Source organism: Meriones unguiculatus, chromosome 1, assembly GCF_030254825.1.
Source record: "Meriones unguiculatus strain TT.TT164.6M chromosome 1, Bangor_MerUng_6.1, whole genome shotgun sequence".
Taxonomy (NCBI): domain Eukaryota; kingdom Metazoa; phylum Chordata; class Mammalia; order Rodentia; family Muridae; genus Meriones; species Meriones unguiculatus.
Genome location: NC_083349.1, coordinates 67,518,584 through 67,543,809, shown reverse-complemented (window position 1 = coordinate 67,543,809; position 25,226 = coordinate 67,518,584). Strand labels below are relative to the sequence as shown.

The 25,226-nt window shown below is 41.1% G+C and overlaps 1 protein-coding gene across 6 annotated transcripts in view; it reads right to left on the bottom strand.

Annotated features, from left to right (window-relative positions):
• Positions 1–7,885: 7,885 nt before the first annotated feature.
• The window catches only part of Add3 (adducin 3), a 109,232-nt gene continuing 91,891 nt past the window's right edge, over positions 7,886–25,226 (bottom strand). For 5 of the 6 annotated variants that reach the window (XM_021652189.2, XM_021652191.2, XM_021652190.2 and 2 more), the window contains exons 4-15: positions 23,898–24,049; positions 23,018–23,098; positions 22,083–22,232; positions 21,494–21,637; positions 21,288–21,386; positions 20,180–20,362; positions 18,112–18,369; positions 16,597–16,716; positions 16,112–16,198; positions 12,400–12,523; positions 10,644–10,739; positions 7,886–10,043 (exon numbers count right to left, since the gene is read on the bottom strand). In XM_021652189.2, coding sequence (XP_021507864.1) covers positions 9,751–10,043; positions 10,644–10,739; positions 12,400–12,523; positions 16,112–16,198; positions 16,597–16,716; positions 18,112–18,369; positions 20,180–20,362; positions 21,288–21,386; positions 21,494–21,637; positions 22,083–22,232; positions 23,018–23,098; positions 23,898–24,049 — 1,787 coding nt within the window. In that variant the 3' untranslated portion in view covers positions 7,886–9,750. The remainder of the gene's footprint in view (positions 10,044–10,643; positions 10,740–12,399; positions 12,524–16,111; positions 16,199–16,596; positions 16,717–18,111; positions 18,370–20,179; positions 20,363–21,287; positions 21,387–21,493; positions 21,638–22,082; positions 22,233–23,017; positions 23,099–23,897; positions 24,050–25,226) is intronic. The other variant, XM_021652194.2, reaches the window with a different exon arrangement.

Sequence of the window (25,226 nt, the reverse complement as noted above, 5' to 3'; positions counted from 1 at the left end):
CAGGAGGAAGAGGGGCAAGAGAGGTAGCAAGACAATGGAGAGTCAGCCACAGGGGTAGGTTTATTTTCTAAACATCCTGTCCAGCCCAGGGCTGATGCGGACCTGTCTTTCTGTACCTTCTCCAGATGTATCTGTTTGCTCTACCTGGTCATCACAGCACCCCCATATTGAAAACAAGCAGAGGCAGCATTTGAGCCTGTTCATGAGACTTCTTTTTAAAAATATATTATTTTAATTATGTGTGTGAAAGTATCTTTTGCTTATGCACATATTATTAACATATAACCAAGGTGAACAGTGTTACTGATCAAGAGCAATAAAATGGCCGTCTAATTTGGTCAAGCACATTTGAGTTCCTGCTTTTCTTGAGCTCAGTCTTACAGACAGATATAAAATTAATGGTTCTCTTTGGGGGTGGGCTGGTAACTATGGTCCTCAAGTACCATTTAAGTTTGGCAAAGAAAAGTCTTACTTTAAATTTCTTTTTAATTTTTTTAACTTTGAAAAAATTTTTTAACTTTCCTTTTTTTTATTTTGTTTTTTATTTATTTATCACAATTTATTCACTTTGTATCCCAGCTGTAGCCCCCTCCATCTTTTCCCAGTCCCATCCACTCTCCCTCTTCCTCCCCAGGTACAATGATAGGGAGGTCCTTCTCCCCTTCTATCTGATCCTAGCCTATTATACTCATCAGGACTGGCAAAACTGTGTAGTCCAGGCTGACCTTGAACTTGTGATACTTTTGCCTCTGCCTCCTTCAGCAAATCCTACTGGCTGGTGGCTACTTTATTATTACAACTTTATTATTATAAAGAACTAAAAAAAAAAAAAAACCCATACACACAGTGAAATTAATCAGACCTAAAGTTTATATGTACTAATGAATTTCTATCTTGTTAGAGTTTTCTTATGCCTTTGTTTTCGAGCCAAGGTCTCACTGTGTAGCCCAGGCTGAACTTGAACTTGGGATCCTCTCAAGTCAGTATTGCAGTGCTAGCCATGACAGAACAGTAGTACCCATCGCCTCCGGCAGGAGTGGCTCGCTCTTTTGGTGAATGGAAACATCTTCTTTGGGGTTGGGGGATGGGGTGGAGAAGGTTCCTGGGAAGCTGGGGAAGGTGCAAGCCTGTGGGTGTGTCGGGGCGGGCGTGCCGTGCCGGGGTCTTGCTCGCCAGTGTGTGGACAGGTGCAGATCTGCTCCTACAGGAAAGCTTCTAACAGAAGGCCGGTGGAGCGATGAGGGCTCTTTACTCCGGCAAGCATGGCAACACTAGTCAGTGGCAAAAAGCTACGAGCACCAGCAGGTTATGAAGGACAAGGCAGAGGACCCAGGCTCTCCCAGGCACATCTGGAGCACCGACCACACTCACATCCTCTTCTTGCCCTGCGTTTCCAGTGCTCTGTGGGAAATGACCTCCAAAGAACACAGGAGCATCGTCTACAGCTCGTCAGGGTAGTGCTTGGCCTTTGCTCATTTAGTCTTTCCTTCTGCTCTAGGCAGGTTCTGGTGCAACATTCACCACCCCTCCTGTAGCCTGGCATGTCATTATCATACAGGCTACTTCCTGTGAAAGCAAACCAGGCCTTCCCAGCCTCTGAGCAAGGGCCACCTACCTGCCACCTGGCTGTGGTTTTCCAGGACTAGCTCATTCATAAGGAGAAACTGAGGCACGTAGCTTCTCTCTGCAGTACTCATACAAGGTCAAGTTCCAACCAGGCCATTCTCCTTACATCTGAGTTCCTGTCTTGAACTGCTAGGTCCACTCTGGCCCCTTAGGCCTGAGGTCCGGCCTTGGTTCCGCCCACAGCAAGAAGAGGAAGTGTTATTGAAGCTTGGTCTGGCTGGGCTCCTATCATCCAACAGCACCTGTCTGCAGTCCTGGGCTCTTGCTACAGGGTCAGGGCTGGAACATCCCCAGCATGGACCACGTCACCAGACAGGCGCTGCTGCGGCTGACTGCCATCTTTCAGGCTCCAGCCTGCACTTGCTGACCCGAACTTCCTAGTGGCTTCTTTGGCTCAAGCTGGCCTCACTCCTGACCTGCTCAGTAAGTGGGACCAATCCCAGAACTGCCCCACCTCGTCTGCCCTGCTCTGCAGTTAACTGAGCCATGGTTGCATGGCTTCGGCAAGTATGTGTGCATATATACTGTCTTGCTCAATATTAACCTAAAGGTCAGACGGAGCCAAAATACTTATATGTACACACTCCTAAGACTCAAAGCTTTTTGAGACGTTTTAAACAAAGCCCATCATACTTTACACGTGCATGTGTGTGCTTCTGCCATGCACACATGGGTGATGCACACACAAATGTGGTCTTTAATTAAAAGTATTGGGATAAGGTCTCACATGTAACACTGGCTGGCTTGAAACTGCATACAATATTTTTTGAATTAAGTAATTTGAGAAGCCTACAAACCAAAGAAACCAGGAGCAAAGGGAGACAGACTCCTCCCCAGCCTCTCTGTGGACTAGTAAATTATCTTTGGGACACATTCTTCGGTTTCTTTTCCTCAAATGACCTTTCTTTCAGTTGAAACAATTAAAGCCAACATTTCCAAAACAGAAACCAGGTAGGAAGTAACGTTTAACCTTGTTAGTCAAGTGAACAACCTTGGAAGTGTTTGTGCCTGCAACGAGAGGGTGTACCTGCACGCTCTCTCGTGAACAGGGACCGTCTGCTCCGAAGTCAGACTGCCAGGCCAGTCACAGTGCAATCCATCCCTCAGCATTACCCAACAGGCACAGCCAAGGAACAGCACAGCGCTTCCTCTGGAGCCTGGCTTGGTGCTTCACAGTGACTGCTCTGCAGAAGGTCGCTTTGAATCCATCTATGAAGAAAGTGTCCCTCCTTCAAGGTAGCAGCCTGACCAGCAATCACCAAAAGCCCTGGCACTACCCTGGCTCTGGGGCTGCGCTGGGCTGCTAACCTCTTTTATTTTTTTTTAATTGGAAATGTATTTTTTTTTTCCGCACAAATGTTTAGATTACAGTTTCCTTTTCTTCCAATTTCTTCAGGATCCTCCCCACCTACACCAGCTCAACTTTGTCTTTCTCTCTCTTTTTTTGTCATTCTCTCTCTTAAGCAACAACAAAAACAAAAAGCAAAAAGAAACACACACACAACCCCTCCCCCATAAGAAAACCAGAAATCAAAATAATAAGCAAGAGAGACCAATAAGACAAAATGCCCCCAAACACAACAGGACGGTGCACAGATGAACTCACAGAGACTGAGGCAGCGTGCACAGGACCTCACAGGTTAAAGCCAGATAGGGTCCCAGTCTCAGCAGCGGGAAGTGGACATGGGCTCCCACCCACAAACTGGCAAGAGAAAAGTGAGTGTCCCCAGTGTGGTCTCACCGGTATACCCACCATGCCCAGTGGTCAGCCAACACAAAAGGACCTCATGGTGTTTTTGTAGCGTTTTGCTTTACTTAAAACAAACATACACATCTCAGAAAAGATAATTTAAATAAAGACTACCTCAGGGAAATTCAGACAAGCTACCTCTTATCTATTGCTTAAGATCATACAGCTCTTCATGTCCATCCAATTAGTCAGGTATCTTGCATGCCGTGTTGGAGATAGTTTTTCCCCTTGAAAACATGTCTACAGCTGGGCATGGTGGCTCAGTACTATAATCCCGGCCAGTGGGAACCTGAAGCAAGAGGATTACTGCAGGGGTGGGACCAACAAGGGGCAGACAGAGAGTTCTCATCCAAGCTGGTCTACAGTGAGACCTTATCCCAGAAAACCCAAGACTAAAAAAACAAAACAAAATCAAGAAGCCAGATACCCTCACAGCTAAAGCATTCACTTGAAGGTACAGTTTGCTCCATGAAATTAAGTTAATGCTCTGAAGTGGCTTGTCTACAGAGCACACCGGATCCTTACTCTTTGGCAGTAATGAACCTAGGGCCTTGCACAGTTTTAGAGTTGGACACTGACCCTAAGCCACACCCCCTGTGTATTCTCCCCAATCCTTCAAGTGTGTGTGGGGGGGTCTCACTATATAGCTCAGACTGGCCGTATCTTTGGATCCCTTTGCCTCAGTCTTCTGAGTGCTGAAATTACAGTTGTGCACATCCAGCTGGCCTTACTGGCTTTTTGAGGAGCAGAGGCTAATAATGAGGAGAAACAAGTGCCCATATGTCCTGTCATTTGATGATGCCTGTCATACAACATTGATCCCTACTTGCCATTTCAAAAACCACATGAGAAAGACCTTAGAGTGATTTCTCAGGAACTCGGCCCTCTTCAGTGCACATCCCAACACAATGATCAAAGTCAGTGCTATTTCTTTTAAGCCAAGAAGTTCAGCAGGAAGCTTGTATTTTGCTGAGGGATAGGAGTTCTACAAGACTGCAGATAAGGGACTTCCTTACCCTCAGCATCGAGGTCAAGGTCAGCTTTGGAGAAGGGCAAAAACCAAATGTATAGGATTAAAATCTAGTAGCAAGAGCTCCTTATTTCAATACCCTTCGGCTTCTGTATCAAACTTTTCCCCAGACGTTCTACAGGTCCTAAAAACAATAGTGGACAGGATAGGTCTCTCTTTTTTGTCTTGCTAGGCATAAGAAATATTAAAATGTGCATTTGTAATTTAAGTTGTAAGTGACATTTAAAAATTTTAAGTTCCACATGGAAAGAAAACAGCCCCATGGTTAACTTGAGAGAATACTTAAACAATTCTCAATGAGAATCTGATAGCTTAAAAACACGTTAAAGCTTTTCTCGTTTTTTTATTAGACTTTAAAATTTTATTTTTATGTGTATGAATGTTTTGCCTGAATGTCTGTCTGGTGACCTCGGTGGTCAGAAGAGGGCACTGGATCTCCTAGAGTTACAGACGGAAGCATGGAACCCAGGCTTCTGGTGCTCCAAACCACAAAGCCACCTCTCCAGCCCCTAATACTGTAAATGTTAAGAAAACAGTGAGCGATAAATAACATTCAGGCTTGGTCTTACACGTCTTTTCTCCATTCCTATGTCAAAGTTCTAAATACTAGTTTTCAGGAACTTTAGTATTTACCTAATCCTGAGTTATGTGCCCCTGGTGTTCCAAAAGAGCCCGTGTTATGGTAGGAAAGCAAGAAGCACAGATGTGGAAGGCCCGTGCTTGAATTCTGACCTAGTCCCTTTCTGTGGTGTGTCAGACAATTACTCTGAAGAATTGATAATCTGGCTCTAAGGACCACAGGACACTAGCTGATATCTATAACCTTCCCTCAACTTTAGACTCTACTTAAAGTTCCAAGTCAAAACCTAAAACAAAACTTAAAGGAAGTTCCCTTGACTAGCTGTGGGCTCAGTATGGCCTCCTTACAGTCGTTTCCCAGCAATGGCCCCCTCTGAGAGGCAAGTTTACCACTTTTTCTACTACAAGCTCAACACTTGCACTCTCAGCTCCAGCATGAGCATTAGATTTTTTTCCCCAAGAAAAATCATCTCAATACTCACTTTAGTAAGTATCTTAATTCATCTTGAAATCTACGTTTATTTCTAGACCAAGCTACCTCTGCAGACTTTTAAAAGTGCCTTTGACAGCGTCAGAGGGACAGGATCCTCCCGGGCCGGCTGCCTCCCTGTCAGGCGCTGACACCTCGCTCTGCTGGTATAAAGATTCATGGGTTGACTCTGCAGTCTCCACACACAGCTCATCTCGAATCATTTCTCACCAGATTCTCCAGTTTTGCACTCTGCTTTTTATGTAAAAAGCACTTACCACGATCTTTGGTATACAGAGACATAAAAAGGTGACTTTGCGAAGAAAATTTCTTTCAAACCAAAAGTCCATGTTTTATCTAAATATACTTAAACAAAAAGTGATTCGCTGTGGCTAGACAGAACAAAACAAAACTATACTATATCCACACAGAGATAAGCACAGAGCTGGCACTAGAAATGCTGGGATTCTGAATCTAGTCAAAACACCAGGATCTGCAGTCCATCTTCCACAAACCTTAGTTTTCTTATCTACAAAATGGGGGCACCAGCCTCTACTTCATTGGGATGGTGGAGAGGCCAAGTGTGTTAATATGTGAAAAGCACTTACTGTGATCTTTGGTATACAGAGACATAAAAGGTCACCCATTAGCAACCGCTTCCATAGAAAAAAGTAGGAAGTATTATATTGCCACAAACCCGAAGCCTGTGGGCAGTCTCTCCTGTGACCTCTCTGTGCTCTCTCCATCAGCGTTACAACCACTGTCACTGTGGGTGATACCTGTCCTGGTGAACTAGGACCTGCTGAAACAACACAGCTGAGAAACACTCTAGAGAAGAAGCAACAAAAGAAAGGTCACCCGAGTTCCTCACAGCAAAATGGCATTTACAGTCTAAGAAAAAAGTAGAGTGCAAGAATGGAAACTGGATTGTTAGGTTAGTCACTCCCCCTAGTGTCCACAAAGAGAACTGCTTCTTAAAATGCCAGTTTGGGACCACACTGAGAGCCAAGGAGGATGAGACTTAAGCTATGGGCAGATGGCAATAGTGGAGAACTCCCCCTTTCAGTCGACTAGGGGAAGGAGATGAGGAAAAGAGGGAGGGTGGGTGGGAATGGGCGAGGTGAGGGAGAGGGCTTCAATCAGAATATATAGTGAATAAATTGTGAAGAAAAAAACATTAAAAAAAATAGCCTGTTTACTTTCATAGGTTTTCTGCCCATTAAAAAAAGATGTTATGAGAAATAATGAAAATGTTAAAGGCAAGAGCAACAGCCTTCCGAGCTGCACCCAGGTGGAAACAGGAAGCTTATGGAAGCTTTTGGTCTGAAGCACCGTTTCCCACCTTAAAGTTATTTACAAGCTAAGTACCAAGTCACTATGCCCAAGCCTATCAATCTATTCTTCTCTGGAAAGTTCTTGGTTTTTATAACAGGTAATTATAGTAAAAGCTTTGATTAACCTTCAATTAACACGTTTTCTTCCTCTGTCCTCATTCTTAGGACAAAACAGAAAAAAATAAAAAGTCAGTTATTCCTGGGAAGGGTTTGGGTGAACATCTCAGGGTGTGGCTCTCTTTGTGGGCAGGGCCTTATATAGGTGAAGCCTGAGCTCCTCCACACCTCTACCCCCCAAGTGCTGGGACTCCGGGGGCCTCAGAGTAGGGTGTTTTAAGTAGAAAAAAACAGGACAGAAATGATATTCATATTTTGATTATCAATACATAGGAAATAGAGACACAATCAGGCAAGAACTAGAAGGGAATGAAAACCTAAAATCTTTGCCAAAAGTGGTGAACTTTCTTTTTTCCTGCTCTTTTCCTTACACTGCTCTTTGTACGACTTTAATATCTGAGCTTACTGCACAGCTCATACCTTTAACATCTTAGGCCACCACACCCAACCAAGGCAAAAGAATTACACACACACACACACACACACACACGATACACATGAATGTGAAATTTTTTTAAAGACAGGGTTGTAGCCTTGGCTGTCCTGGAACTCACAGAGCTCGACCTGCCTCTGCCTCTTGTGTACTGGAATTAAAGGTGTATGCCACCAAGCCCAGATATATATATATATATGAACTTTTAACTAAATTGAAAATGGACTCAGAGACTGGAGAGATGGCTCAATGGCTATTCTTCCATAGGACTCAAGTTCAATTCCCAGCACCCATATGGCGGCTCAGAACTGTCTGCAACTCCAGTTCAAGGGGACTGACAACCTCACCCAGACACCACATGCAGGCAAAACACCAATGCATATAAAATAAAAATAAATAAATCATGAAAAAAAGAAAATAGACCTATTAAGACCCCTTACTCAGAAGACAAGCTTATTGTTTCACTGTTTTTACACGAAACTTGGCAGACCACAGAGTAAAAACTATGAAATTACTCCTGAATGGAAACTTCATTATACCAAATGCATATATTTAAAATATTGTTTATTTGTGATTTAACATTAATTAGCATAACATCTAAAAGCAATATCAGATAACTTTTACGCATTTCTCCACAGGACACTGAGTTCACTGGCTCATTCATTATGCCAAAGCAAGTAAATCGAAGCATTAGCAAAAGGTGCAATAGTTTACTGTTGTGTTTAAAAAATATTTATGCACATTGCATTCATTTAGATATATATATTCTTTAAAAGTTATGGAAAAGGATAGTTCACAGGTTACTGTGTCTACATACGTTGTAATACAACAAATATGATGTAGAACATAAAACAATCCTCAGATACACAGGTCAGCAACTCAAAGTTTCCACTACGAGGTTAACAGACTCCAGTAGTTAGTGAGATCTAAAATGACACTGCAGGCTCATGTTCAAGTTTGCATCATCACACTGTCAGACAGAACCAGCCCAGAGAACACTGTGGTCAATGGACTTCCGCATGCCAACTCACTCTCCAGGATGCTCAGAATATTTTTACTCACTGAATATTTTGGATCATCCATATACATTGATCTGTGACATCACTTGGGAAAGTAGAGAAAACTATATTAAGCATAGGTTTGAATTTGTATTTACAGTAGAAAGAAAGATGTTAAAAGAATTTTTAAGTTTGCAAAAATCAAGAAGTGGTAGTTTTCTCACTGGTGGGATTAGACCTGCTCATTTATTCTAGTGCTGTCCTCTAAAAGAATGTAAGTTAGTTTCAACCTCTTTAAGTCAAATAGCAACCAAGATGTTGATTTTGGCAGAGATACAGGATTATAGAAATTTGGGACTTCGTTTCAATAAACCAGTCTCTATATTCCACTGTGGACATACATCACTGTCAAACTAGACCCACTCCTGTCCGTTTTCCCTTACTTCCCCTTTCCCTTCATCCTCTTCATCTTGTTACCTAGTAAATGCTCTTCATCATCAATACTAAGAGAAAAATACATTATATGGTTCAACTGTGATTCTAGACCTTTATATGCCCTTTGGATACCATGGCCCTGGACTCTTGAATCATACTCAGTACCCAGAAGCCTCGGGTAAGCTCTACTGTTAACTGATTGGCTAAAATGCACATGACACCTTATACTGAAGGTATATAAACATTTCAACATACAAAATAGTTTTTGCCAGAGTTAAACTAAATAACTCATGTTATGTGTACAAAATCCCCTCTATGAAAAATAAGGGGCTTTCTAAACTAATAAAAAAGGAAGTTCTTCAAAAATTATAGTTTATTAAAATGATTTTTTTTTTGGCAAACAGTTACTTCAGGTGAGAGAATTTCAAACTATGAGTAAAATTCCAAACAAATCTTTTCTTAAAACATTTAAAAAAATTATGTGCCAATGTATAATAATGTTACAGATTCTTGTAGATGCTTTTAAAGCATTCTATTAATGCCCATTAAAACAACAGGGACTCAAAAGATACAGTCAAGACCCATGATAAAGTTATAGTTTGCTTACAAGTGAAGTAGCCATTGAGAAGCAAAACTTTTCACTTGTTCACTGGCAATTTCTTTCCCACAGATGTGGTAAAGAAAGCCTGAAATAACAGGTGGGCACCTGTTAGTGATCAACAGTAACACTCCATGAGGCCACAGCTAAGAAAAACTAGCAACTGTTCAAAGTTCAAAGTCATGTTTGGACATATAAAAAGAGATGAATTTGAAAGTTTTCCATAATGTTTTTCTTTTAGTAAAACCTCTTTCCAGTTTTAAAAGTCCAGTTTGCTACAAACCCCCAATCTGATCTACCACTGTATATTAATGATCAACTAAAATATGGTATTTAATTGTGCAATGTCACAATGTAATATACAAATTACAAAAAAACTATTTAGGCCTCAACTTTCTCCTTTTTTTTGTTCTTTTTGAGAAAAGAAGGCGTACGGAATTTTTTCTTTTTCTTGGATGGTGACTTGGAAGGCGAGCCGTCAGGTGACAGGACCTCCTCAGTTCTCTCTGGGGACTTGATGGTGACTTCGATGTTCTCGGTGGTCGCGCTTGTCGTTAGCCTGCTGACTCGCTCCGCAAGCTCGTCTTCAGCGTCATGCATGTCATCCTTGCCGTTCATGATCAGGACAGGCACATCCATGCAGGTGAAGCTCTTGGAAAATAGCTCGTGGTTTTCTACAGAAGGAGATGGTTTGGAGGAGTATTATTTACACAGCCTGCATTTCTGTTTAGTTTGCAAAACTGAGAGTTTTAGCTGTGTCCTGAGCCACTGCTTTAATTTTAATGAGGATGGATTTTTATTTTAATAACCCATGGATCTATTAGCATGAAGCTAATTTTCTTATGATACAAAGGGAAAGAGAACATACGTGTTAGAAGAGTCAAAATTATAGTTGGATTAACATGCCTTTTCATTGTAAATCAAATCATTATACATGAAAATGACAACATACATTTTTCTTTAGATTGAGGGTCATTTGACATTTAAAACTGCAAAGAACTTCATGCTATTAATTAGAAGATGCATGACATGGCAAGTCAATTTTAACTCCACAAATTCTTAAAAATCATAGGTTGGCTCAAACCAGGCAAAAGTAAATCAGTGTAAATAATGAGTAAAAGTAGCATCCCATTTCATAAATGTATAACTGAGAGAATGGGGCAGAACTGAGTAAAACTCTGATAAAGTCACTGTGAACAAGTGTCCAATTTCTTACATGGGAACAAACGACAAGACTCTCAGGATGGGAAGGCTGTGGGGATTACATTGAATACCTTCTAATTTTTCAGGGACATTTTGCGGTGACTGAGTTTGAGACTGAATTTGTGAAACAGATGCAGCGTCATCTGAGAGTGAGTCCTGCTCAGCGTCTGTTGAATAAGATGTTCAGTTAAAAGCCATGCAAACAAAACAAGGAAGCTGACGGTGTCAGAGAGGTTAATGCACATATCCAGTGCCTGCTCACAGAGACAGCAAGCTCCTCAGCTTGAGCCGAGCATGCTCACAGCCATCCCACTTGTCAGTGAGTATGAGTCTGAGGAGGTTAACATGTTAAAACTTCTGGCCACGAATAGTAATTTACATACAGAGCTAAAAGAAGCAGGGATATTGGCAGCCCAGAGACTATGTATGCATTTAGTTTTTGCTACTGTAGGAAACCAAATATACACAGCCAGATGAAAAGAGTTACCAAGCCTCCTCAGAACTGCTACATTAATGAGGCAGAATGCTTCACTGAGTTCCTAACAATTTCCAGTTAGTGATTCCTGTTAGAGCAGTATTAGTGAGCTAATTCAGAAATGTAAAAAACAAAAACAAAACAAAAAACTAATTACAAAATCATATATAAAAAGCGATTTCTAGAGTATGCTATTTGTTACCTGGCATCGTTAGGCTTTTAAAAACAAGAGATTAAATAGGGACATTTTATAAAATATAAACGATGTTTCCATCTTACATTAGAACAAAAAGGTAAATATGCCACTTAGAATAATCTGCTATAAGAACATTAATGAGTAGGGTAACATGCTTTTGTGATAATGGTGCAAATACACTGATAAAAATGGTTTCTTGGATGGCACAAATGTCATCAGCCACTAGCCATCAGGTAATACCACAGTGTCGAACACCGACAGTAATACCTTCCTTTACTATTGGTTCTGTTTGGCTTTGGGTAGAAATGGGTGCTGTAAAGAGGCCACCGCAGAGCCTCTTGTTGGGCCACAGACTTCTAACCCTCCACCCTGAATCCTTGCCCAGGTGTCTTTACACACAATTCACTGCCTCTGTTTGAGGTGGCTTACAACCCCAGCCCCACCGGTCCTGCTAAGATCAATCCCTTATTCCGGAGCAAACAGAGCTAGGGTTCAAGTGCTAGTGCTTTTTCATTACCAATTTTATTATTATTTTTTGCAACAATGTCTCTCCATTTAGCCTAGGTTTTCTTCAACTTTCAATGCTCCTGACTCAGCCTCTGGTGCTGGCAGTACAGGCATATGCCTTCCATACTTGGCTTGTCATTACCCTTTCTTAACTACCCTACTTATAAACTTACAACTCACAAGGTCAGAAAATCTCTACTGCGTTAGAGCACCCACATGCCCCAGGAAAGTCACTTCAAATCCCTAGCAGTCTATGTTAAATGTTGACTTTGAAATGACTACATGGCACCTTGAGACCCCAGGGACAGAGATTTCACAAAGCATTAAAATCCTGCACTTGAGAATCTGTGACTAAAAATCCACGAACCATGTTCAGAGCAAGACCTGTATTTATTTGTCTGGAAACCCTTTATTCATCTGGGCCTTGGTGTTATAAATTTTATAACACAGCCCATGTTCTGATTACTTTATGAGAAGAACAGGTTTCTCAGTTTTAACAAGTAGGGGGTGGTTCTCTGCCTCACCCGTAGTTGGAAAGGGCTCGAGTGGATGAGCTGGAACAGAAGGCAAAAGCTCTGCCTTCTGCTATCCAGCTCAGGTGTTCTATGCTGTCAGTGTGGTGAGCCCAGGCCTAACCCAAAGAACTGACCGTCCAGGCCTCGCTGCTTTCTTTCGATTGTCTTCGTATATTCTTCCAGTTCTCCTTCTGTGAGATGACTGAATGGATTAGGAGGAGCTGGTGGGCCCTGATCATCATCTTCAAATTGCATGATCTTACAAAGAAAAGAAGCCAGTAAGTTAGATTCATTAACAAGTGCTTTACATACCTTTACTTACCTATGTGTATACACACATACACAATTACAGACACACGTAAATGTCTGTGATCACCCACTTCACAGCAATTGTAGGAAATGATAAAGCAACATGCTTTTTAATGTTTAAAGCAGTGTTATTAGATTACAGCCAGAACTACCATATGATCCAACTTATACAACTCCTCAGGGTGTGTACACATTAAGTGTGTGTGTGTATATATTATACCTGAAGCAGTCACAGTCAATATATAACTGAGGTTACAGACTGGAAACAGGTGAGTGGACAAAGAAAATGTACACATACATAAAGGCGTATTATTCAACCACAAAGAACAACAAAATCAGTTATCTCAGGAAAATGGTTCCAACTGGAAATCATCCTGTTAAGTGAAATGACAGTTATAAAAAAAGATTCATATCACCAGTTTTTCTCTCATATGTGAAATCTGGAATGTAAAGATACCACAAAAACAGGAAGGTGGCTATTCAGAAAAATGAAGGGGGCTAGGAAGGGGAGAAGCAGGAATAATGGGGGTGAGTATGATCACATGGGTGGGAAAGTCTCAAGAGGAGCTTTGGAATTGTGCTCACAGTATGAAACTTCCTCACCTGACATAGTTTTACCAAAAAGTCATTTTAGTAAGCTGTAATTTTTGAAAAGTTCTATACATTCCAAAGGTTCAGATTTCACTCCAAAGCCATCCATTTTGAGGTGACTGTACAAGGCCAGGGTAGGGACTGCGTTTCAGTCCCAGTCTGCATGTGGCTTTGCTCAGCGTTACTTGGGGCATTTGGGTCCTGTACTTCCAGGTGACTTTTGGTTCTGTTTACTTTTCTTTTTTATGGCTAAAGACACTGACCTTGTTTTCATATAATTACTCTCTTCCATTTATAGATCATCTTATTTGTTATTTGGGTGCTTAGCCTTTTCAGTTCTTTATGTATTCTTGTATTAACACTGGTCACAAAAACAGCTAGCCAAGACCCACCCACCCTCCCCTCGGCTTCTCTTTACTCTGTGGCTCCCACTGCTGTGCAGAAGCTTTGAACTGAGTTACTTCTCATTTGTCACTTCCTGAGAGTTTGGCCCTACTGGGGGCCCTCTCAGAAAGCTGTTACTATCTCTCCAAGTTTCCCAGTAGGTTTTTTTGTTTGTTTGGTTTTCACCGCAGCATCAGAATTCCAGGTTCTAGCCAAGGTCTTTGATACATTCTGCGTTGATTGCTGGGCAGGGTGAGAAAGAAGTAGGTACCTAGTTTTAGGCCTCCACAAGTGGATACCCAGTTTTCCTGTTTTTTTTTTTTTCAATACATGTGTTTGGCACTTTTCAAGAGTCACATGGATAGTTACGTGGGCTTATTCTGTATTGTATCCGCTGATTTACATGTAGGGGTTTGTGCCAGTACCAGTTTTGTTTGTTTTGTTTTTGTATTTACTATGGCTCTGTAGTATAATTTGGAGTCAAGTGTTATAATACTTCTGACCCTTCCTTCCTCCTTTTCTCTCTCCCTCCTGCCCCTCCCCACTCTGTGGCACATGTCCCTGAGTGCACACTCACGTGTGTCTGCTAACACTCTGCCTATGTGAGTCTTCTGTGCTTCCATTTGAGTCTCTGGATTTTTTTCTCTATGTCTGTGCAGAATGTGGTTATAAATTTAACGGGGACTGCGCTGACTCTGCAGACTACTTTTAGGAACATAGCTATTTCATAATAAGGATAATTCAATTTCTTCTTTTCCTATTTCCTTTTATTTCTTCTTTTACTGCTCAAGAATGGAAATCCTTATCTTGACCCTATCTTTTCCCATTCAATAGAATTTTAGTTATAGGTCTACTGTATACCATCGAGGTATGAAATGTCTATTCCTAATTTCTTCAGGCCCTTATCTTTTTTCTTTTCTTTTTTTTTTTTTCAAGACAGGGTTTCTCTGTGTAGCCCTGGCAGTCCTGGAACTCACTTGGTAGACCAGACACGCCTCTGCCTCCCAAGTGCTGGGATTACAGGTGTGCACCACCATGTCTGGCTTCTTCTGAACTTTTATCATGAAAGTATACTGAATTTTGTCAAAGGCTGCTTTTACATCTTTTGAGATGAATAAGTGATTTTTCATTGTTTTTAATAATGCGCTGTAAATGTCTATTGATTTGCAGATGTCGAGTCAGCCTTGCATTCCTAGAATGAAACAGACTTGATCATGGTGTGTGATCTTTTCAATGTGCTCCTGAAATTGATCTGCAAGTATTTCATGAGGATTTATGTATCTGTGTTCATCGAACACCGGCCTACAGTCTTTTCCCCATTATATCTTTATCTGGTTTTGGAAACCAGGTACTATAGTTTATACAGAATGAGTGAAGGTGTTTCTTTGCCATTTTATGAGCTAGTAGCTTAAGGTCTTCTCAAAGGTCTCACAGAATTCAACAGTGATGTTCCAGGCCAGGAGTTTCTTTATTGGGAGAGTATTACTGCTTTGGTCTCATCTCTCGGTATTACTGATCTGTTGAGATTTTTTAAAAACTTCTTGGCCTAGTTTTGGTAAGCCATACATCTGTAGAAATTTATCGTTTCTTCTAGATTTTCCAGCTTATTTGAATATAAATTTTCAGAGTATTCCCTAATGATTTTCTGAATTTCAATATCCCACTTTTCAGCTCTAATCTTATCATGTGCATCTTTTTTTCTCATTTGTTTAGTATGACTTAAGTGTTGTCAATCTTTATATATCTATCTGTTTATACATATGTATAGTGTCCATTCTGATCTTTATTCTTTTATTAAATTGGAGTTGGCTTGTTTTGTTTTGAGGTACATCAACTAAGGTTATTTGTTTACAATCTCTTTGTGTGTAATTCTGAGATTCAAACAAAAGGTCTGGGGAGAACTATGGTAATGTATCCCTAAACACTATGTTTATGCAAAAGAAAAGCAATGGCTAACTCAAAGTTAGGATCTGTATAAGAAAGGAAAGAAATGTAGTCATGGGAGACCTACCTGGCTCAATAGCAAACACCCAATAATATCTACCCTTAAAGCTGATTTATTTACAACAAAAACCATGCTCGCCTCCTAGGAGGACGAGGGAGGACTGAAAGCACTTTGTAAACAGGCTGAACTAAGTGTTCATCCATAAAAGTCTCACCACTGTTCTTATTTTAAGATGAACTTTCCTCCATTCTTTTCAGGGAAACTGGGAATCGTTTATAGCTTCCCATAATATAAACAGCAGTACCTGTTCTCCTCTTTAAGTGAGAAATAAATAATACTTCATAACAGATACATCAAGGATTAAAACTAATTAAAACTAATAAACCAAGAAAAAGATACATTTTTCTTTTTAAGATGGGTGTCATGTTATGCTGTCCAGGCTGTCTTCAAACTGCTATCCTCCTTTCTTGTCCTTTGGAGGACAAGGAAGAGTTTCATGGATTCTTTTGACTTTTAAACTTTTACTTACAGCAACTTCAGTTAAAGAAAAAAATTAAGAAGCAAAGAATTTACGTGGAAGGTCAAAACCCAAGATGAATGCAACACTGCTGACTTACAGGTGGAGGCTTGTCCACAACGATCCCTGCGAGCAGCTGAGACTGTGGTCCTGCTGTTTTCAGGTCATATCGGTTCTGTTCCCGAATCTGAATAGAAATAATAAGGTTCTTGGGTCACCATGCAGATGATCTCTGCCTTCTCTTTTCCTAACAACTTACTGTTTGACACTCTCAAGTCAGAGCCTCTCTAGTTTTCACCTCCACGAAGCCCTTTTCATCATCTAATACTGGCTGGCAGTGATGCCTACCCTCTTGGCTTTCCATTCTCATGTTGTGAGATAACTGTGCTTCCCATGAATATGAGGGACTTGAAAGCAGAGACATGTTGAGTATTTCTTTCTCAGAGCTTGTTCACTGGTTATTGGCACAGAGAAGCTAAAATTAATCAATTTAACTCTTAGGGACTCAAACTCCTAAGCTTGTGGCCAGACTCCACTACTGCAGAGGATAAAAATGTCTCCTATGACCACAGAGTCATGTCTTACCTTATTTCTCTTTTCTAGCACCTCAGTCGGGTTTGTGTTTAAAGGAACAAACTGGTTGGGATCTTCAATTTTGATAGGTGTTCCACTACTAACTTTAGAGGAGTCTTCTGCTTTCATCCACTAAAGGAGGAAAGAATAAAAGCATTTCTAGAGTGAAGCTTAATGTTAAAGAAATATTAGATGTTGAGTAGCTATGCAGAGTCTCAGGGGGACACATTATTGCCAGTCAGATTTTACTAAATAGTATCCTGGTGGCTAACTCATCCCTCATGCTAGTTAGAGAAGCCTAACAAAAACACCCACTTAAGATGAAGCAAATATCATTAGTAATTAATTACACTTTTAATTAAAGCTCTCTCCTCCTGACAGCTGAAAGCAGGATACAGAAACTGCTTCAGACAGACACATGGCATTAGGTGTGTTATAATGCACATAACGTGTTCTGGGCATTTGCAGTTCTGTCTTTTGCACTGAATATCATCAGATGACAACAGTCAAAAAAAAAAAAAAAAGAATGACTCAAGGAACATCTTTAATGTACAAATTTTTATATTTTGCCTTTTAGTTTTGGCTGAAATTGGGACAAAGCTTGAATCAGACGTTTTAGTGGGTAATCTGGAAGCATGCAGAATAATGGAACTACACGATTCTACAGAACCTAGAATCCACCTCACTTACTCTACATTCCAGCTAACCCTCAGAGAAGGCTAATGTAAGATCAATGCTGACTGACTGGCAATCTCTAATTAGTAAATGAATTCTGGAAGACTTAGAAATTTAATTATCTCTCTTCTACTGAAGAAACCGTGTATATAGGTGAAGTAAATATCTACACCTTTCCATGTGACAGGTTGAACCAATTTTAAGCAGCTAAGAAATGTTTGGGGAGCTGGACATTAGGGTACACGCCTTTAATCCCAGCACTCAGAAGGCAAAGGTAGGTAGGTCTCTCTGTAAGTTCCAGGCCAGCCAGGGCTACATAGTATGACCTTCTCCCTTCTCCCAACCCCAAACAAATTTGTGGCATGGGCACCAAAACCAAACCAAACCTGAACCAAAATTTTAAAACAGATAAAACAATCCATTTTCTATCCACAAAGCCATGCCTAAAAATAACTATATATCCTAAACTAATTCACACAACTTTGGCATAATTTAGTGTTGCAAGTATTTACATTTTAATGAACTGAGCTACATTAGCTACACAGCAGTGTCATGCAATGGGTACAAAGAAGGTTCTAAATACAGTTGTCATTAAAACTCTTGATTTTACCATAAAAACCAGTTAGCCTTTTTTTGGTTTTCTCATCTAAAAGGAGAGAAAAAGAGCATTTACTTTGTATTAGGAGAAGAAAGTGAACTTATTCATGAATGAGGCTTAGAACAGAGCCTTAAAAGTTAATGCCTGATAAATGACAGTGGTATTAGTTTTACAGTACCTCCTACTTTCCTAATAACTCGGGAGTAGTCAGGTAAACATTTTGAGAAGGCACTCTATGCAGAATGCAGACGTACTGTGATTTTGGTCCGGGGACTAGTTTCCCCATTCCGAGACTCTTCTGGTACGTTCACTTTCATGTACGTATTTGGTGAGTTCAGCCATCTTGTTTTTTCACGCTGCTGTCTCTGCGCCATGTACTTAAGAGGAGAGAGTGGCGCAGTATCATCTTCAAAGGAGAAAGCAGTCACAGTTGCTGGGATTTCCACATCACTCTTGTGCCTAGGCTTCTCTCGAACAAGAGGATGTCTGTATGCATAGCCTGTTCTGTAGCCCTGTGGGAGGGAAAAGCCACATCGAAGCAACTAAACTTGTACCAACAAAGTACTTGGAGCTTTATCATTAAACAAATGATTCAGAGTCCCCTGTTGAAAAACAAAAGGGAAAATAAACTGTACATAGTGTCTATGCAACACTGGAGTTGAAATTAAAACAGTTTCAAGATGTGATTGAAACTGATTGTAGCTGGCACTCCAACTTCTCCTCAATTGACCCTGACAGAGCTAACGTCTACACATGAAATTGGTCTTGGGAGACCAGAGCTGGGAGTTTTTCTTCCTAGGTCTAAAGACAACCTATCTCCTGACCCTCCATCAAAGAAGGAAAACAATCTAAGATGCCATCTACAAAGCCATGTATCTCTAAGGGGTTAATATGTTTTATCTAAGGAACTAAATAAGCCAAGTAACAAGAACTACCTATTAAGCCAGGTGTGGTGGTAAACACCTGTGATCCCAGCACCAAGGGAGGCAGAGGCAGGTGAATCTCTGTGAGTTGGAGGCCAGCCTGGTCTATAAAAGTAAGTCCAGGACAGCCAAGGCTACACAGAGAAACCCTGTCTTGAAAAAAGAAAAGAAAAAAGACCTACCTATTAAAACAAAACAAACAAACAAACAAAACAAAACACAAACAAAGGACCTGAATAGTCTACAAAAGATGACACTCAAAAATGCACAAGTCTATGAAAAATGCAAATGCAACCATATATGTCAAAGTCTCTACTTATTATCAAGAAGACAAGAGATGAGTCTTGGGGAAAAGGGAAAGAAAGAGACAAATGTTCCTGTGCACTGTTTGGTGGGATAATAAATTAATACACCCATAATCAAAAGCAGTATGGAGGCTCCTCATCATACTCAAGATAGAACTACTACATAATCTAGTGATCTCACTAGTGGATATTGATGGAAGGAAGTAAAATCAGCAGGAAGAGAGACACCCACAACCCCATTTTTACAGCAGAATCAGTCACAATAACCAAGATAGGGAATCAATCCATCTGTCTACCAACAGATGAATGGATGAGGACACTGTGGTGCAGTGAACTTCTGAGCTTTGCACATTGATTATGTCTCAATAAAATCACACACACACACAACAATGTAGGGTAAAAAAAAAGTAAGGAAATCGTGGCACATCCCCAATGGAATGCTATGTAGCCTTATAAAAGTGGGAATATGGATAAACTTGGAGGACATTATAGTCAGGCATCAAACACCAAATACAATATGGCACACCTACAAGTATAATCTAAAAAGGTTGAATTTGCAGATGCAATTAAAGTGGTTACCAGAGGATAGATAGGAAGAAACTGGTCCAAGAATATGACTTCAAATATGTAGAGGGATTCAATTCAAGGACATACTTTAGGGGCTGGAGAAATGGGTCAGTGGTTAAGAGCACTGGCTGCTCATTCAGAGGACCCGGGTTCAGTTCTCAGGACCCACATGGCAGCTTGCAACTGTAACTCCAATACCAAGGAATCCAAGGCACCAGGCACACACGTCACACAGTCATGTGTGCAGTCAAAGTACCCTTGCATAAAGAATTTTTTTTCAAAAGGAATATCCTGTATAAAGTAGTGCCCATAATTAATCACTGTGTTCATGGGGGGAGGGGGAAGGAAAACAATTGTGAACTGCCTAATTCTTTAAAATATGATGAAATTACAGTGCAATGCTTTTGTAGGCTCAAACTCTGGTCCTGGAGAAGTTAGAAATATGTTTTAAAACTAACGGGAGGTGGAACTAACTGCTCTTGAATCCAGAGACATGAAACTCAAGTCTAGGTTCAAACTTCACCTACCAAATTATCCAGGGTCCTCATCAGCCCTTCGAACTCAATCTCGCCAATCTTCCATTTCTGATGGGAACCCATATTTACACCACCTCCTCCAGCTGCAGCTACACCATGGGTGAAGGCTTTATACTTCTGAAGATCCAGTATGAGCAGGTTGTCTACTCCCCCTGCCCCTGCTATTGCCTGCACCTGTAATCAGTGAAAAAGACAGATGTGCAAACTGTAAAGACAGTAACAAGTCACAAGTTCAAACCGGCAACAGCTCACAAGCCTCATCAGGCTCTAATGAATTTGCCATGGCTATCTGTTGATGCTTTTCTTGAGAGGTGCACTTTAGAGGGAACAGAGTTGTGTCCACATTTGAGGACAGAAGGCGATGCTCCCTGTCTGGCCTAAGCTTCTCACAGCCCCACTTGACAAGGACCTTAACTGCGAAAGAGAAGCTGGTCAAGCCAAGCTAGTGGACAGAAACATCCTGGTAGCACATTTCTGAAATTCTAACTTTTGGAGGCTACAGCAGGAAGATGTCAAGTCTGAAGCTGATATTAGCTACACAGAGAAACTGTGTTTTCTCAAGTTAGTAGAAACAGGGTTTCTCTCTCTTTCTTCTGGTCCTTGAAGTAAAATTATTTACTTCATGTAAATCTGTGTGATTTTGGGTGGTATATTAGAGCCTTTATATATACTCAGTATCCCTGAGGAAAAAGTGGTCAATAAATGTCCAATTGTTATGACACAGACTGGGAACAGTTGGTAAGTGTCTGAGTTCATAAAACTTCTGGCCTCAGTCTTCTGGCCTCTCTATACAACACACCCAACTTGATTCACAGGTGCCTCTGTTTCTCAGTGCCATCACTAGAGGGAAAACAAAGTAAGACTATGGGCAAAATGATGTTTGTCAGGCTCTTAGATTGTGGAAATGTGGATTTTAATTTCTTTTCCTTTTTTTACTTCAAGGATAACTGAGCTCACAAGCTTTGTCACTGACATACAGTAGAACGTCCACTAAGAGATAAAAGAATAAGCCATTAGCCAATAGGACTTCAAAATAAACAAAACCCAACTATAATGGCAAATGCAGAGCAATAAAAAAGAGGGAATGAATGACTCCTACCTGAATCTCACAGGCCATCTGCACATTAAAAATATAGTGGAAAGCCTCCTCAATCGTTTCTCCAAGAGCCACCACGCCATGGTTCCTGAGTACAAGCACCTACAACAGAGGCCCAGGGAATACTTTACATGACTGCATGGCTCACAATGCTTTTATCAAGAGCAGCAGCAACAAAGAAAGTCCCACAGATAAAGACAAGCACATACCTTACAGCTTGGACCCAGAACTTTCTGAAGTTCAGTTCTTTCCTCCTTTTCATCAAGTGACCCCTGGTAGTCATAATAGGCTACATCTCCCAGGATGAGAGACTCTTGGGAAATTGGAAGGATCCCACACTTCATGGAGGACACCTATTGATGGGGTCCAAGGTTACACATTTAGTTTTTGCACACACTCCTCAGAATCTGATTCTTCAGGTGTCCCTGGAAGCACTGGGCGATGCTAGTGCCTGCCACTGCAGCCCACCTCCGACTCTAACTCTTTACTTCTAGGAAGAAAGGGGAGGGAGAGGTAAAGGGACACAACACAATTCAAATGGACACCAAACATTGTGAAAGATGTTCTCTCAAATGCTCAATGACCCAATTATTGAATTGATTAATTTTTAAGCACACACTTATTTCTGTATGTGTTCCCTAGAGTTGATAGCATGTGGTTCCAAGAACCTTTGCTTTCTGGGTATGCAGAGGGGTTAGCAGGGTGTGATGGAGTATATACCATAAAGCCCTGTGTTGGGAAGAGGAAGAGAATAGCACTTTCTATAGTCATTCTGGTTTGGGCACATGGCTGACTTACAGCTGCTGTAGCAAGGGTATGGATGTGGATCACACACTTCACATCAGGACGTGTAGAATAGATTGCAGCATGAGGACTGAATCCTGTATGGTCAATTTTCAAGTTAGTACTTCCCTGGTCAACCACTTCTCCTATTATATTGACCTTCACCTGAAAAAAAGCATAAAGATTTAATTGGTGCATAAATTTCATCTATACCCCACAAGCTAAGCCAGATAGTGTTTCAGATGTTATGGTCCTCTGCAAATAACTGAACTCATCACATAGAACAAAGGCAGCCAAAATGGGTGCAGCTTTGTTCCCATAACATCTTATTCTAAAACAAGTACTTTGTAACAAAAGTTAGTATTTAAATCTTAACAAACACAGATTCCAGAGAACTGATGAACCTAAGCTCTTCATGAGGTATGGACAAAGTCTAACTTTTGCTGCAATTGGGTGGAAATGTGCCACTTGCTGACACTGTGGTACCCGGGACTAGTGTAATTTCAGGTGTGTTGCATACCCGCAGCAGCTGCTGGGCAAGAGCAGAGCAAAGAAAACACAGGGCAGCGGCCTCCTCACACCAACTAGACTGTTTATATCCAACTGCGGACTATATTTTCACTGTGTCTGGAAAAAAGTTTCCAAGTATACAAGATAGACAATATTCAAAAGATTTTCCTTACAATCTGAGCAGGGTCAGGTGTGGTGGCACGCAGCTTTAACCCCATACTTGGCAGGCAAAGGCACAGGATTCTGTGAGTGTGAGGCCACTAGGACTACCTAGTGAGATCCTCATCTCAAAAACAGAAAAAAAAAAAAAAAAAATCAGATAATTCCAAGTCAATGTATTCACATGGTTGTCAACCACCCTATTTTTCTTGAACTTTAAGTTTCTCTTAAAAGAAACCAGAGGGTGCCCAGAAAACGTAACACAGGGAAGAGAATAATACCAAAGTGGAGGCGGTAGCTTCAGAAAAAGAGAGCCCTCTGGGAATTATTATAATGTGGTCTTGCTCCTTACTTATTCGTACCTGGAAGAAATGAAAAACAAGGGTTTACAACACTTGCAGGAACAGCACAAATATGGCTGGATTATGCTTCCATTGAACAGGGCTCTGGAGGAAAAACCCTTCTCCTGTGAGGGAATCCAGGAAGCCATGGCATGGGGACACTAAGGCAAGACTGGTGGTAACCTGCAGGGCTGCCTATGCCATTTCTATCCAGCGCTCCAGTGGATTTTATTCCAAAGCCCGTAGACGACAGTGAACAGGAACGTGTGTATGTATGTCCGCATGCATGTATGTTCTAACGTTCCACTGTGGTATTTAACAAAATTGGTTTTGCTCTTTTTCTCCCCCCTTCTTTCTTTCCCAACTTCTCTCACCTTCAGGACCTCTTTTCTACTTTCGTGTCACTTATGACTCAGTCTCAGATGAGAACCGCTCTCTCATATGCGGTTCCTAACTTTCAACACTGTCTGCATGCAAATAAGGGAAAGTGTACTATTACAAACACCAGGGAGGAAACCTTGTGTCCTCTGCTTTCCTGCCCCCACTTCTTCTCAACACCACTGAGGCTCAGCTATGGAGCATGGAAGGGGTGATCATGCAGGATTTCCTTCTGGGCAGGCTCTACAGTTGGTCTGCAAAGGAACATCACAGGCGAGGGGCGGGGAGCTGGGGAATTTAGTCTCTTCCTTGGAGATGAGGTTTTTTTTTTTTTTTTTTTTTCATTAAGTCTGAAAACTGGACTTTCCAAGTAAAGATGACAGATTACTGTTGGCATCCAGTTGGAATTTTTTGAAAAAGAAACCAAAGGTAAAGGACTCACTGAGATGTATGTATTTGCCAGGTGTGCCCACCCAAACAAATCTGCAAGTCTGTACAGGCTGGCGAGTTTGCAGCGAGTAAGCTTTTCTCCCTTCACATATGCGGACATATCCATACCAGGAAGGTCATTAATAGGTGTGACCATGCCAAGACCTAAAGAAAAAAAAAGTTAGAGAGCTCTGAGTCAAGCAATCCTCTAAGCTAGCAATTAGCTGCAGGTAAGCATCCTGTGTCCAGGTGAGCTCTAGCTTTCTAAACAACCGTCTGACACTTATCAGCACATGCAACAGTTTATGTGTTCAACCTTTCAGAGAAGAGTACTGAGAATAAAAATAAGGGCTGTTATCTTCACTGAAGGCTTAGTGAGAGGTGTTTTGCCTTGGATGGACCCGTGAGAGTGATTGCAAGCTACATCACTGGAAAAAAGATGGTCAAGTGACCCCAAAGGTAAAAAAATGCTACTAATAAACCCAGCTGTTTCTTATAATGAAAAAACATCAATAGAAAGATATCTTTCTAATATAGCTATATAGTCAAACATGAGAGCATCTAAAATGGAAAAAATGCATGCAAATAGTTGTCTGGCTTCTGCCTTCTTCTAACTACCAAGTCCAGCTGTTAGCGAGTCCTCACTGCTAACCATGCAGTGCTGCTCACTCCTCCTTTTGAGACTCTGTCTCCAGGCCCAGGATTCTGTGCCTACTCCTGGCTCCCTTTCCACCTGCTTCCTCCAACCTGGTTCCTTCCCTGAGCCCGGCCTTTGTATACCCTCCTGTTTTACTTTACTTTTCTCCATGAAAACATCTTAGACTCTGTCCAGTGTTGTTTTGTGAGATCTTCATCTCTAACCTGGTACTCCTCCTCCTTCTCTATCCTGCTATTTCTAATGGCCTGTGACAGAATAACACACAAAATGTAAAGTTCAAAGTAATTTTACTTTCTCTCACTTTTCTTTCATCTCTTTATTCCTCTAATGTTGCCATTACAATTTCTACAAGCTCAATTCTTGGCAATCTTTGTTCTTTTCTATTATTACTTTTTATTTTTATTGAGACAGAAGTGTCTTACTATGTTGCCCTGGCTGGCCTAGAACTTGCTATATGTAGACCAAGTTAGCCTAGAACTCAAAGAGATCCACCTAACTGTCTCCTAACTGCTGGGGTTAATTAGTGTGCTCCAACACTTCCTGGGCCACCAGTACTAATGTAATGTTTTCCACTTTGTTTTATATGGTCCCTCACTTTCCTTACTTGGATCTATACCTTAACTCACTTGTAGGTCCTGTAGTAAGTCTCCCCTTCTTGTTCCTGCCAGTTGGGTTTCTCTTTAA